Below are 15,059 nucleotides of genomic sequence, written 5' to 3'. Positions count from 1 at the left end.
TTTTTTTTTTTTTTTTTTTTTGAAAGCACATACTCTTCTTTTAAGGTTTATATTAGCTTCTTAGGGGTGTTTTAACAAACACCTGAAGTTTTTTGTTGTAACTTTTCCTTTTTCCTTTTCTGTCAGAGCAGTATCTTATTCTAAGACTATTTCTGTTCTGTGTATTCCCAAATTAAAGGGATTAATAGTGTAGGATAAATGTTAAGTATACCCTTTTGGAGCACGTGGAGAGAAGACAACACAAGTAACACTATCCATCAAGACTTAGACCAAATCCTGTCTCTCTAGGGCGTGGGAGAGTTTCATGGAAACTCCTGTTGGAGGCCAGATGCATGAATGTAGGTGTTCTGTTTCGAGACTGTTCGAGATATGTTCTTAGTTAATAAATTACGTAACAAATAGTTGCTGAGTTAGTGAAAACGCTTTAAAATTAAGCGACCTAAAAGGTCAGCGTTCTTGTATAGCGGATTTGCTTTTATGGATCACTTAAAACAAATACTCACAAAATTGTTCCTCCTACTTGCTTGTAAAGACCTGAGTTCAGGATTGTGTTTGCTCTACAGCAACCAGAGATGTTGCAGCCAGATGAAAAGAAATTCCCAATACTGTACAGGGCTGCGATATCATCAGTTATTGCATGGGAGACTCTGAAGCCTGAATTTGGGTCTTGGCAGGTAAGTAAAGGACAAATGGGTTTCAACTACGGATAAACTCAGTCTGAACTTGGATTAACAACGCTTGGATGTCCTCTGTCCTCCTCTTCCCTGGCSCATTTGGATAATGGACACTTAACACAACTTTATTTTTAAAACAAGTATTTCACTCTGGCGGTTTAGAARTTGGCAAAGTTGAGTCTGGTTTCAGTGCTGCTGTAGGTTTGCTCGGCAACTGTAGGCGAGTCACTGGTTTGTCCCTGAGCACCAGTTGAAGGACACTAATTTAAAAACTTGTGTTCAGTCTTTTGARCTCTCTAGTCAGTAGAGATTAGGTGCTTGCAGCAGCCTGACCCCTCCTCTGATGTCTRTGCCACCTTTGAGGATTAAATGAGAAATGCTGGCTTTAACTCTTCAGGCAAGCAGTGGTCTGCAAGCTTGTGTATGTCTCTGTACTATCTTCATTTGGCAATAGGAAACTGATTCTAAAACGTCCAYTTGAATGTTAAAAATAAGCTTTATGTTTTCTGAATTCGTGCCTTTCCTCTTGCTCTTTATCTGCCTCTRTTTCCAAAGTGTTGAAACTAGGCTAGTGCAACTTAGTTTTCAAATGCAGGCAAAGACTTCCTCAGATCTCCTCTAGACCTGTGCCCTGTGCTGCCAGACAAGGCCTCTTGGCCTTGGTGGACTATTTGTTCACCGTGGGAACTTGTTCCTGGTTATGGCTGCAGGATTTTTCTTATGTTCAGTAAATGAACGTTTGGACTTGTTGTGCTCTCTGACATGCTGTGATTTTTAGGAGTCCAGTGGACGTAAAGYGCTCTCAGCAGTGTATGGGAAGCTGCGGATAACTCAACAGGTGTAAAATCTGTCCTGTCCTTTTCTTATCCAAATCATCAGTACTGTCTACAGTCAAAAATAAAATGAGTCTCTGATTAAAACAAATAAAAGCCATCTTCCTCACCCACCTGAATATTTCTTTTTTGAGACATTCCAAGCACAGTGTGCAGATCACTTGCATATGCATATTCCATTTAAAGTGTGGGAACTAAGGTGGCTTTGTAACATGAGTAGTATACCACAGCAAGGAACTGGAAGCCAGGCTTTTCAAAAATCAGGGTAAATACCAATCCAGTGAGCATATATCCTGTAATATCTGTCAAATGCTACTTCAGCCAAACTGCAGTCAAGCAAACTTACTGAATAACGCAGCACAGTACCGTATTTAGCAGGTTAGCGAGTGGGCTATGGTGCTCAGTGGGCTCGAAGCCTTAGCCAGCCTTCAGGGGGTCACAACTGATGTTCACCTAAAGGACAGCACAGAGAGGTTCCTCCTTGGAGAGGAGCAGAAACCTGCTCTAGGATGTGAGTTGCTCCTGACAATAGATACCTCAGGATTAGTTCGTTCTGAGCAGTTGTCTTCTCCGTCTTTCTCTCTCTAGGTATGGCTTTGTTGAGTTTGATGATCTGCGAGATGCAGATGATGCCGTTTATGAGCTAAATGGTAAAGATCTTTGTGGGGAGAGAGTGATCGTTGAGCATGCCAGAGGTCCACGTCGTGACAGCAGTTATGGTTCCGGACGCAGTAAGCACCAAAATGCATTTGTATCAGTGGTTTATTCTAAATAAAATGCTTTTAAACTCATATTTTTAAAAATAACTTTAAAAGGAAATGATATGAAGTTGTGAATAGTGTTCTGTAACTGTAAATGTAACTGTTGATCTGAATATTTATTAACTTGTTTATTGTATTAAACTTTTAATTGATAAATTAATAAACACAATTTCTTGTACCACTTTTATTATCATTTTATTTACCTCTTTTAATGGCTTATTTGTAATGTGATTGTTTAACATAGATTTAACAAAGACTCAATGTTTTAATTAAGAGTCCTTTGAGGCTAAGATGACTGCCTGTTCCATTTGCTGACCTTGGGTTACCTTTCCATGAGTGGCTCTTTGACCTTTGTGGCCCTTGGCCGACAAAAAAGGAAGCCATGTGACGACCGCAACCTTTTCCTATTAGACCTGGGTGGTGAGGATCCCAAGGGTTAGAGACAGATGAGATTAATCTGAAATAGGTGCCTGAAAATCTTTATTCATATCAGATATTCAGAAAACCTTTAAGCAATGTAAGTAACACTAGTAAACTAGCTTAAATGATTTGATTTCTTCTTTAAAGATTTTTTTAAAATAAATTTAATTGCATGTTAATTATAATGATGTGCATTGTTTTAATTGTGTGTTAGCATTGCAGTAATGACTTTTTAGAATGCTTTGCATCTTTCTAACATTTTATACAATGGGAATCTAATTTAGACTAGAGGGTGGGTGAAGTTTTAAAGTACTTACAAACATGTGGGGCAGAATAGTTTTTGTTTGGGGTGTACAGCGAGCGCGCCATTTCCGTAGTTGAAGTACTGCTGTCTGCTTGTCACCTCCTAAAGGTGGATATGGTTATAGAAGAAGCGGAAGAGATAAGTACGGTCCTCCTACTCGTACAGAATACAGATTGATTGTGGAAAATTTGTCAAGCCGCTGCAGCTGGCAGGATCTTAAGGTATGGGGCCCCTTTCTTTGCCCTCTAATAAAGAGCACAAAGGGTAAACAAGTTAGCTTCAGTTTCATCAAGAAAAACTTGTATAGACCTGTATTCCTCACTCCATTTTGTTAAAATAAGTCTGTGTGCTCATATGCATATGAGGAGGTTTTTCTACATAATGCATTAAGTCAATATTGAAGTATGTTTGAATATATGCAGTCATTAATATTACATACTACATTGGGAGTTTCATCTGCACAGATTTGCATGTTATTGGACAGTAGGAGAATGCATTTTTTTTGCTCAACATAAACCAACACCATGTACAGRTATTTTTCAGTCTTTAAGCACTGTCAAATCAGACTTTAATCAGGCCAATGGTAAGACTCATTAGTGTCGCAGAAGTTTGTCCTTGTCACTTCTGGTTTTACTCATCAACTTCTAATGTGCTAGAGCTGTTTGGAAATATAGCATCATTCTTGCACAGTCTCTTAAGAATTTCCTCACTGAGAAACTGTTTTAAAGGGAGTTTCAGGAAAAGGGTGCTTCCGGACTACAAGCAATCATACAAAACCTCTGCTAAACGCTAAAATTTTGTCCAAGTCTGAGGGAGTGGAGAGTGAGGTAGTGGAAATGCCAGCTAGCACACTGCATAGACTGCAGTGCGTGTGAACACATGCGAGGTGAAATGGTTCRTATTTATCTGCATCATGGGTTGGAGGGGGCAGAACAGGGAGCAGAGTTCCGATAGTAGTTGTAAAAGGTAGTGTTTCCTTATCAAAAATAGAAATGGTTAAAAACACTTGTTCTTACAGGCACGCTTTCTTTTATGGCTCTCTTTTAAGGATGTGTAAAATTTGTTCTAAACAAACTTTGACGTATTAGAAACTGGTCTGTAATTGAATATGTAACTCTAGTTCAGGTACGTACTGAGATTCTTCAAATGTCTTCTGTTGTTAATGCTTCACACCATCAGTAGCTTGTCTTTGCTTCTGGTATTAATAATTGTAAGTAGAGCATGGCATGATTAATCTTCTACTGGATGCGTTGYTTTTTTTTGAACAGCTTTAATTTCAGTGTACGTAAGATGGGAATAGGTGGGTCAAAAATAGACTGAACCAAAATTCTGTGCAGCCTACGTCCAAAGCAGCTGAAAGAGCCCTGTCTGACGGCTTGCTTGAGGCAGGGCAGAATGTCAGGTCCTGAAAAACAGATGTTTAGTAAATGAAACATAGGAGTCAAGTAGCATGAAGTGGGAAACTGAACTTAGCTTTTATTGCTGTGGGATTTCTTCCCGCAGAACATGAGATATATTACCTAGGTGTAGGACAAACGGAAGCTTGTGCTTCTGTTCCCTATTTGAGACCTTTTTAGTATTAGATCTTTCAGTTTTTCACRTTTCCTAAGTTACCTTTGAGCATGTGATTTAGAGATCAAGCATTTTTTTTCTTTAATCACTTCTGTCATTGAAACTTATCACAGTCCAAAGCATATTTGATGTTAGTCTTAAGATGTGAGATCTTAAAATATGGTTTAGGTCAAAACTATCAACACAGCCTTAGCTCTAATCACACAGCATCTCTGAAATTGCAGTGCGTTACTTGGCTTGCTCAGAAACCTTGGCTTTAGTTCTGCAAAAGCTGTTTGGTTAAAACCCTTGCTGATATTAGTGTAAATAGAAAAGGCTAAGTGAGCATCATTGCAGAAATGAGTAGAATTAGCTTGAAAGCCTGACTCTGGATTCGAGGCAATGGTTATTCTGTCCTCTTCCTCTAGGATTATATGCGTCAGGCAGGGGAGGTGACATATGCAGATGCACACAAAGGAAGGAAAAATGAAGGTGTGATTGAGTTCAAATCCTATTCTGACATGAAAAGAGCCCTTGAAAAGCTGGACGGGACAGAAGTAAATGGCAGAAAGATTAGATTAGTGGAAGACAGACCTGGATCAAGACGGCGCCGCTCTTATTCCAGAAGCCGAAGCCATTCCAGGTACGTCTCTTCATATGTAGCTGACGTTAAATCTAACTGCAAGAACATGAATATATAGCAGATTCCAAAATGCCTTGGAAGGATTYGGAGCCCTCAGATTAGCTTTTGAGAATTTGTTAGTTACCTGCAAGTAACCAAAGAAAAACCTCCTCTGAGTTGCTGTCCTTAGCATGGTATGCTACTGTTCTTCCCCAGCTCTACGAAGTTCCTAGTCCTTGGTATTTTGCAGCAGATCACTGCATGGTAGGTGGAGCTGTGCATCCAAAAGGAAACAGAAGGTACTTGTAGCACTTCAGTTCTGAACATTGTGTTTTGCTGTAAGCACCAGAACTAACAACTATTTCTCAACTTGGAGACCCCACCCATTTCCTGTTTCTTAGAGATTTGCAGCCTTCTTGCTAGGACAAAAAAAAATGCTTTATCACACAGTAACACGCAGCTATTTTCCCCATCCAGTCTTGCACAGTATTCTTTTTGCCTTAAGAAAATTCAGGCAAGCTTCTATTACTTCTACTCCTCCCTGCCCCTGAGCAGTCCGCTGGTTAGGAGATAACAGCACTGTTGCTGGTTCGTAACAACAAGTATTCTGGAAGCCTTCCCCAGTATAAACTGCCAGGTGAAGTGGACTTATCCCAGCTGTTAGCTAGGGGAACATTGGTGTATTATCCCTCCTTTCTGTGGATTCCAGGTTTTTATCAAAAGTTCTAGGAACTTTATATGTTTGAGAGCTTTGTGAAATACCATTGAAAATGGCCTATGTGCTCAAAAGTTAACAGAGTGGGAAGATTTTGTGGGATTGACAGCCTAATTGCATCTCTCCCAGTTACAGAGCCAGGTAAGCAAATAGTATCCTTTATCTTGCAGGTAATACCTGAAGTTTCTTGGAAAGTCGTGGACAAACAGGTTGCTCTTCTTGAGGGGCTGAAAGTGGAAGCTCCGTTAGACCCAGTATCTCTGGGCATCAGCCAACAGCCTTCCGTAGTTGAACAGCAGAGAGCCTTGTTCTGACAGTGCTTTATCTGAATAGTTCACTGTATTCAAAACTTTGACTTTATTTGGAAAGTGATTCTCACTTCCTTATCTTTAATAATAAGGTTGTGTATTATTTCAGATTGGCAGCCCTGCTCGCTTCCAGACATAGCAGCAGGGGATGAGCACTGTGGAGAAGGGTACTGTAAATCTGTAACTGTATTGTGTAAAGAGCTCTGCAGTTCTGCTGCTTGAAAGGAACTTTGATGCTCTAACTTCTTCATTCGTGTGGGACCGGGAGATCACAAGCTGTGCATAGGCACATCCTAACATGGAGCTGTTGTTTCAGGTCTCGCTCTCGAAGCAGACATTCTCATAAGAGCAGGAGCCGCAGTGCTAGTAGCAGTCGTTCCAAGAGTAGATCAAGATCCAGGTATGTCTCTGTGGTTGAAGCAATGGGGACTACCCACTTAAACCAGAAGCATCTTTCTATATTTGCAGTGGGAAAATTGTTTTTCTTTTCCTTATCTCATGTACAGTATTTAAGTGCTAGTCAAATCTAAGCTGCACTAAAGTGGAATTATTCTTTATTTTTGGGCTYTCAGGTCTGTGTCCCGTTCCAGAAGCAAGAGCCGTAGTCGAAGCAAGAGCCGTAGCAGAGGCCAAAAAGAGAAAAGCAGGACTCCAAGTAAAGAGGATAAAAGTAGGAGCCGCAGCAGGAGTGCAGAAAAATCACGAAACAAAAGTAAAGACAAACCTGAGGGCACTCTCCACAACAGTGATGAGAAAGCAAAGAGCAGGAGCTGCAGCAAGGAAAAGAGTAAGAGTAGGAGCAGAAGTGGGAGTAAAGGCAGGGGAGAGGAGAGGGAGAGCATGAGAAAGAGTAGGAGCAAAGACAGGGAGAAGAGCATTAGCAAGGCTAGGAGCAGGAGCAAGAGCAGGGATGAGAGCAGGAGCAGGAGCCACAGTAAAGACAAAAGGAAAAGTAGGAAGAGAAGTAGGGATGACAGCAGAAGTAGRAGCAGGAGCCACAGCCGAAGCAAGAGTGAGAAAAGCAAGAGGCGCAGCAAGCGAGACAGCAAACCAAGTAGCAAGAAGAAAAGGAAGGACAGTCGTGAGCGGTCCCGGTCAGTCTCCAAAGAAAAGGAGCATCTAAAATCATCAGAATCTGACAAAAAGGAGGCAAAAGGTGAGGGTGAGGATACAGGTGTGCATCGGGTGTCTCGCTCCAGATCTAGGTCAAATTCCAAGTCAAAAATAAATGTCAAATCAGATTCTCGTTCCAGGTCAAAATCAGTTTCAAAACCTAGGTCCCAGTCTAAGTCTAGATCTAGATCTGCCTCTAGATCACACTCCCAGTCACGGTCAAGRTCTCGCTCCAAATCCTAACCTTGCTGCAACCACACTTGGAACTATCTGAAAAGTCTTTTGTATATGTTTGGTAGTTGTAGCACAAGTGATTGAAGTAGAACACATGTCAATGCTGTATATTTTTAACAAACCTGATGGTGTGTCTACCACTGTTAACTGCAGTGCTCACTCCCTGTAATGCTCTCTGGTGCAAGGCTGTTCAGCTCACTTGCTATCTTACAGAAAGATTTTCYTTAAATATAATTCTTCCTAGAACACTGAAATTGTCCTGTTTTCCAAGAACAGCATTACAGAGAATGAGCACTGCACTTTGGGTTTATAAGATTGGAATGATGGCTGATAGGTAGGTATGATGGCTTCAATGATATTTGCCCTTGAAATGATGCCCTTTGATGTATGCCATTTAGTGGAAGTGCAAAGTCTTAAGTTTCATACTATTTTTGTTTCATATTTTTGGACTTACAGAGTTGTGAATAGCACTGTCAAAAGGAAAAACAAAAAAGATACTTGCAGTAATCCATAGAGAAGGAAGTAGAGTTCCATATTCTGGTATTGTGACAATATTCTTGTTTTATATTAAATTTTTTATTTTATTTTTTTCCCGTCTTGCAAAGTACAGTGATACCTGTTTCCATGAAATTTGAATAAAGACTATTTTTGCTTGATGACATTTGGTGGTGGTTACGTGAAGTTGTGTGTTGTGACTGTCACTTTTATATTTATTGCTGTAAACTTGAATATAAAGACCAGTTAGTCACAAAGAATGAGTTCTTCATTTAGAAAGTGACTATATCTTAAATGGGATCATGACACTCGAATACAATCCAGTTAAAAATAATAATAATATATTGTTTCTCTGGAAATACTTCCTGTGTTGTTTAGAGTTCTAACACTGCAATAGGGAAGAGAACAAAGGAAGATGARCCAGAAACAATAACGAAGGTGAGAAGCCTATTTTCTGTTGTCTATGTAAATTAAACGTACTGAGCTTCAGCTTCCATAATATGAAGAAGAAAACGTTTCACTCACTCAACTCACTAGACGAAAGCCAAGTGAGATTATTGTCCAGAAACATTTCAGTTCTTGATGCAGGTAACACTGAAGGTAAGTCAGGTAGATGTGGAAAGCATCTTTTCTACTTTTTGCTTTATTTTGTGATCGTGTTTTAAGTATTTCTTCTTTTGCAGAGTTGGCTCTTTCTATGGGGCCTTAGAGAAAATGAGGAGGAGAACATGATACTTTTATCATTTTTCCTAACCTTAACACATCCAGCAGGACAGCACAAAGCTTTTCCAGCTGTTTACTTGTGTGTGTGTGATCCTGAGCTGTAAGTGGGCTTGTGATTTGTGACTTTATAAGGTTAGAGCTTCACTGTGTCTTTGCTCAGCATGTTTTCCTGGAGTTCCTCCTCCTAATAAAGCAGCTGGGTTTGAGAGAGAGATTCTGGGTGCTTGGGGGGTTATATGGGGTTGCTTGGGTTCCTGGGCTGGAGYGGGGGGTCACTACGGCAGCATCTCCCACTTGCAGTTGAGCTGATCTCTGGCTGTTGTATARAGTTGTCGCTTTCAAGTGACTGCAGCAGTTCTCCCATCTAAAGCGTGTTCTTTCCTCATGCTGAGGTTTGTGTAACCCTGGGCTTTAAAAACAAACAAAAAAGAGCGGGATATGCTTCTGAGGAGYGGTGGACTTAAAAACACTGGGAATTTGATGGATGAGCCATTCTCCTGATGTATCCCTATAATCCCTCTGGACTTGGGAAAGGAGGACAGCCTCTAGAAAGCTTTCGAGGTATTCCTGAATAATATCCCAACCTCATACTTGGATCATCAGCAAGCTGCTGAAACAAGCCCCTGTGTGTCACCAGCAGTYTGGCTTAGGCTGAAGGTCTTGTGACCTTCTCGGTACCCTGTTTTACCTAGCAGCGATGCTGCAAACAATATATGCCTTGCTGTTGTTTAGTTATTTTAGTCCAGAAAGAAAGGTTGGGTATTGCTTTATCAAATACTTTCCTGTTGCTATTTTCAAATCACCAACAGCCTTTATGATGGTGTTTCTTACAGCTAGATGCTAACTTCCCAGCRCTAAGTAATTTGGTATAATTTGATCGTTTGAAATTTGTGTCACCCTATTAAAAAGATGAAAGGGTGCAAGATGGTAAGAATACTTTTCAACACAAAATATTTCCGTAGAGTTTAAATGGGGTCAGGGYTTGTAGATTTCTCAGACTCTATTTACTACAGCGACATGAGAAAGCTCTGGGGAAGTGATATTTAATTTCCTTAGAAGTAAAGAATGGCTTTTTCAACTATATACTTAGTGCTTTAACAGCTCAGGCTATCATAAGATCTCCAGTCCCTTCTGCTTCCTAATCTCTGTGTAGAAACAAACCAGACTACGGAAGATGTTTGCTAATAGGAGATAATTAGCTTAAAAATACCTTTTAACAAAGTCACAAACGACAGAACTTTAAAAAGCAACTCTGGCTTTGACCCTCGCTGCCAAAGCTGCTCCTAGTGAAGCACATGAGTTTTTAGTGAAGACGCTTAGCGCTTTAGCAGAAATGTTTCTTCTCCAAATACCTCAAGACATGTTGGAAGATGGAAGTACATGGAAAACTTGCGGCTGTAATGTGGATTTTCATTGTAGCTGGTTGCGGTCCCTCTGGCCGCTCGCCTGAAGTCTCAAACTAAAGCGGAGATGTGATTGCACGGCCGCGAGCACGCGGCGTTTCTACGCTTCGCGCTGTGCGGCCCTGATGGAGCCAGTCCGGAAAGGATGTGGTGRAGCTGGCGAGGAGAGGAGGGAGGGCAGCAGGGCTGATCCGAGGAGAGCGTCTTCCTGGAGAGCAGATTCCAACAGCTTCACCGAAGGAAGTGGCCAGGGGGTGACGGCTCTTGGAGACGCTCTGAAGTGCCCAGGAGGTGGCTTCAAAGCCTCCCGCGCCCTGTTCCCTCGGCGCTCGCAGCGGAGGGAGCTTTAGCAATGCAACCTCTAAAGCAGGATTTAACACGAACAAGGGATTGTTTTCCACTGTTTACAGAAGTTTGTGTCTTCAAGAAAGAAAGGAAGAAAGAAAGAACAGGATGGGTTTAGGCTGGGATTCATCACAGGACTGAGCTTTGAGGTCAGATGGCCCAAAAGCACTATTTTTGCTCTGGGAACCAAAGCTTCATGTGGATGCGGAGCTGGTGCTAGAACCTGAAGCCCCCAGAAGAGGAGACCTCAGCTGGGAGGCTCCGGGGCAGCTCCCCAGGCACCACGCAGCGCCGGCCGGGCCGGCCYGCGGCGGCAGAGCTCCCGGAGAGCCCCGGCATCCCGCTCCGCCGCCCTCCCCGCCCCGGAGAACCTCTTCGGGTTGCAGAAGATCTCGCTCGCCGTGAAGGCAGCTTGCCTGCACCCCGCGCGCTCGGCTCCATCCGGCACCTTGCACCGAACGGGACCCTCATCCCGACCCTCCAGGACAGGACCCTGCGAACGCAGTGGCCCCGTCGGCACCGGCAGACGAGCAGCGGCCGTCCCGCTGCCCACTGCAAAAATTAGTGTTTTAGAACGGCAGAGCTGTTTTAAAGCCAGAGTTTTCCCCGCCGGTTCATGCTRAGCTGGCTGCTGCAGGAAGAAAATGTGCTGCTGGAAGTGAGGGGAGAGGAGCCACTTTGCCCATCGTTTTGGGTGCTTTTTGCTGAATTTTTATCTGAATTCGGCAGCCCCGGAAGGTGGCATCTAGTAGGACAGCGCTGGAACAGAGCGCGTGGGGCATCTCTTTCTTGCTCTCTTTTTTTTCTTCCTAATTCTGCTCTTGCTCAATGTTCCGTCCAAGAGAAAAGGGAAACTCTTTGAAGCATTTCTGGAGAGCAGAAAAAGCAAGAAYGTGGACGTTTTCACACCATCTTCTCTTTTTGCAGCCTAATGCAGGGCGGCTTAGGGGGACAGGGACGAAGCAAAGTCCCAGCAACCGCATGTGAAATGTCCAGGAACGGAAACGGCCAGATTCAGAGATGGGGAAAAGGTAAATGTCGAAAGATCAGACCGTGCTGCTGTAAGGAGTGGAGTACTTGTCGGGCAGAAACAACGCAGCAGGTCTGTCTCGTCGAGGGGCTTCGCTGCTCACCCTGCTGTGCAGGAGCTGCGCGAAGCCCGATCAGATCGCGCGGGGACGTGGCGTTTCTCAGCCTGGAGCTTCCCCTGCTGCAGGGACCGGCTCGCGGAGGCGCAACCGCCACGCGACGCTCGCCAGCGGAGACATCCTCAGCGAACGCCGTGATTTTCGGTTCGGGTTATCCTTCCCGCCCCAGACGTGTGGCCTGGGAACATGCAGGGCGAGGAGCTTTGGGGACGGGCTCCTCCTGGGGCAGTGATTTCACCTGTTTTCTTCCCCAGGGCACCGTGCCCGGCAAGCCTTTGCCACCAGAGCAATGAGGGCTCCTGCGCTGCTGACCACCGGCACGTGAAGACTGCTCACCTCTGCACCCATGCAATGGGTTAATGATGGGCAGGTACCTTAGCCCGGTCTTTACAGTATAATTTAACGTGCAGTTGTGTTGCACGGCTGTCTGGGTGTCGCTGAGCGCTAATTCTGCATGAAAGTGCGGCTTCTGCGTTAGCCCCCTTGCCGGCACGGGGTGTTTCTCAGTCTGGAGCTTCCCCTGCTGCAATCACAGTGCTGCACAACAGCCTTGCGCAATTGCGGGGACTTAAGAGCTGGCAATGACACAAATGGTGCAATAACAATAATAACGTGGGCTTGGCTGGAGAGGAAGAATCGGTGGAAGATAAGCTTCCACAGTAATGTGTATTCTTGAGGAATTAAAACACAATCCAGACCAAGAAAACAGCCAGCTTTAGGATGGAGATGCCTGAAAAACAGCCCAACGCCCTGAATTAGGGCTGGGAGCGCTGTCTTGCAGGAAGTGAAAACTAAAGGACAGCTCTGAGTATGGGAAACGTGAATCAGTATCGCAGGCAGGGGGCAGCTTCTATCTTAAAATGACCAGCATGACTGGTGAGATAGAAGCGAGAGGAGAAGTGAAATGGTTTCAGGRTGGATTCGGGGGGGAGTGCAGCGAAGCTGGTGTTGCTGAACAAGACCAAGCAGTAATCCTGAAAGCTGATGGTCCCAGTCCMTCTGCTGAGCATCACCACCATGCCCACGTCGCATGAGCCAGGGTGGACTGCCTAAAAAAGCAGATTTCCTTTCTTGTCACTGTTAGAAGAATTTCTGTCTGTCAGAGTCTTGACTTCTTCTCCAGGGCTTTTCCACAAAGTCAGTTCTCTACAGATGGGGACCTCTCAACCAAAACTGTCTCTACTGGAATTAAACACAAATAGAAGTTCGAATAAACATGAAGCACAGTTATTTGTAAACTCCTGAGTTACTTTGTCTTGATGAAAAGATATATTACGTTTGAAAGTCTTATTATTTGTTGTATTGCTACATTAATACTGACAAACTGGTAAGGATCAAGGGTCTGTTGATACACCTACATACCAACGTTAAAGTAACATCTACAGTCAGTCGTGGGTTGTGCTAGATGTTGGACAAAAGAATTACAAAGGCCCTAACGTGTTCCAAGAACATGTGTTTTAACTAACTGTTCCCGACTACTGAGATGTGTAAATCAATGGACTCATTTGAAGGCAGTATGAGAATAATTTCAAGCTCAACACCTTTCTCTTTAAGGTAATTTAAAGCATAGAAGCTCTAGCTCCTGGAGGATGCGCGTTGGCAGGATTGCAGCTGCCAGCCTCCCTGCTGCAAACGGTGCTCAGAGCCTCCGGACCCCGCTCGGCCCAGAGCCYGGCGAGCCGCACGGGGCGGCTGCGGCACGGACGCCGTCCCTGCAAACGCCCCGACGCTCCTGCGAGCCGGGGGCTGGTCTAAGCAACGGCTTCACCTGATCTCCAGAGCAGCCCACCACTTGTAACCCTCATTGCCAGAAGTAGTTCAGTGTTTACCTCTCATTTCCAGACTGCAGGATCGTTAGCCCTCGGGCTTTGACGAGATTTAGATTCCCAAATGTCCCTATAAATCTGGGCAGTGCCTGTGCTTAAACACTGGCCAGGAGCGTCGGCAGAGTTATAGACGCCAATTGCTGATGCGGATGAGGTGAGGAATGTATTTGTTTTCTGACTAATTTTAAAGACAGGGTTTTTTATGTGCCTCACTCTAGGGATGAGGAATATTGTGATGTGTATTTCAAATGAACCATTTCAAATCTCATTTATTATTTTTTCTGAAATCTCATTCCATTTAAGCTGTCACAGCTTGAGGCCTGCTCATGCTTTTTTTTGCCTTACCAAAGAAAAAGAAGTGTCATTAAAAAAATACCATCGCTTCTTTTATTGTTTCAGAATTCAAATACAAATGAAAATAACATTTGCAGATAAGAAGAAAAACAAATTTAACAGATGCACAAAAGAGGGTAAAATATTTTACTTTAATAATTGATGGGGGAATTGGCAAAATACAGCAGTCCGTCTCGGTCACAATCTGCTGGATCCTGGCGATAATATCTACTTAAATCTCTATTCCCTAAATCTCCATTTCAGACATTAACGTGCTTTAATATTCTAAGTAAATTCCCAACCTCGCTTACCCTACRACGCACTTTAACTCCAAACGAGAAGCGTTTAGCTTAGCAGAAAGGGCGTGTGAGGGCTGCTCCCTGGCTACCTTTCCTTGCAAATAAATCAGTGTCTTCAGAATCTGCCTGCTGTTTCCTCCTCTCAAGTAGCCAAAAAAAGGGGGATTTCTCTGGAAGAAAGACGCGTCCCTCCCTCCCTCCCTGATGCCCTCCTCAGCCGTGCCTCCCCCCATGCCTGTATGCTTTATCCCCCAGGTCCCGTTCCCGCAGAAGGGCTAATYTTGCCTGTTTTCTGTGACACCCTCTCACTGCCTTTGGGTACTGCTGATCCTGTTCCCTCTTGGACGCCCGTGCCCCACATCCTGCCCCTCAGGGGTGCTGCGGGTCCCCTCCGTGCTGCCACCCAGTCCCACTCCCGCAGGCCGCGTCCTTGGCACTGCAACCCGCCCTCGGTCCCCCGCCTGGCACCAGACCCGTTTTCCCCACCTCAGCGCCCAGCCTGGAGTCGGGTCTGCCGCTGCTCGCGCCCCCGCTATGGGGCCCCAGTGCCCCATCCCACCCAGGGCCAAGGCTTCGCATCCCCTCCCCTCCCATCCCAGTGCCCAGGCCCCCCAGCCCCCATCCCACCCTATCCCAGTGCCCAGCCTCCATCCCCTCCCAGTGCCAGCTCCAGCCCCAACCCACCCTAGAGTCCCATCCCCATCCCAGTATCCCAGCTCCAACCCACTCCAGTGCCTATCCCAGTATCCCATCCCCATCCCAGTATCTCAGCCCTACCCCACCCTACAGCCCAGCCCCAGTATCCCATCCCCATCCCAGTACAGCGTCCCCACCCCAGGGTGCAGCCCCAGTTCTGCATCCCTGCAGCCCAGGCCCTGCCCAGGCCCCGGCGCTGCAGCCTCATCCCGCGGCCAAGGCCCCGGCTCCGCGGCCCGGCCTGGCCCGGCCCCAC

The 15,059-nt window shown here is 44.8% G+C and overlaps 1 protein-coding gene across 1 annotated transcript in view; it reads left to right on the top strand.

Moving 5' to 3' along the window:
- Positions 1-8,214, top strand: part of SRSF4 (serine and arginine rich splicing factor 4) — a 16,268-nt gene extending 8,054 nt beyond the window's left edge. The window contains exons 2-7 of the mRNA XM_085306224.1: positions 564-674; positions 2,055-2,238; positions 3,101-3,213; positions 4,972-5,186; positions 6,505-6,588; positions 6,761-8,214. Coding sequence (XP_085162350.1) covers positions 564-674; positions 2,055-2,238; positions 3,101-3,213; positions 4,972-5,186; positions 6,505-6,588; positions 6,761-7,544 — 1,491 coding nt within the window. The 3' untranslated portion in view covers positions 7,545-8,214. The remainder of the gene's footprint in view (positions 1-563; positions 675-2,054; positions 2,239-3,100; positions 3,214-4,971; positions 5,187-6,504; positions 6,589-6,760) is intronic.
- Positions 8,215-15,059: the final 6,845 nt, after the last annotated feature.

The sequence above is a fragment of the Rhea americana genome, unplaced genomic scaffold (assembly GCF_003343005.1).
Source record: "Rhea americana isolate MKP2758 unplaced genomic scaffold, rheAme1 scaffold_234, whole genome shotgun sequence".
Lineage (NCBI taxonomy): Eukaryota > Metazoa > Chordata > Aves > Rheiformes > Rheidae > Rhea > Rhea americana.
The sequence above is the reverse complement of the archived record's forward strand: the minus strand, read 5'-3'. Positions and strand labels throughout refer to the sequence as shown.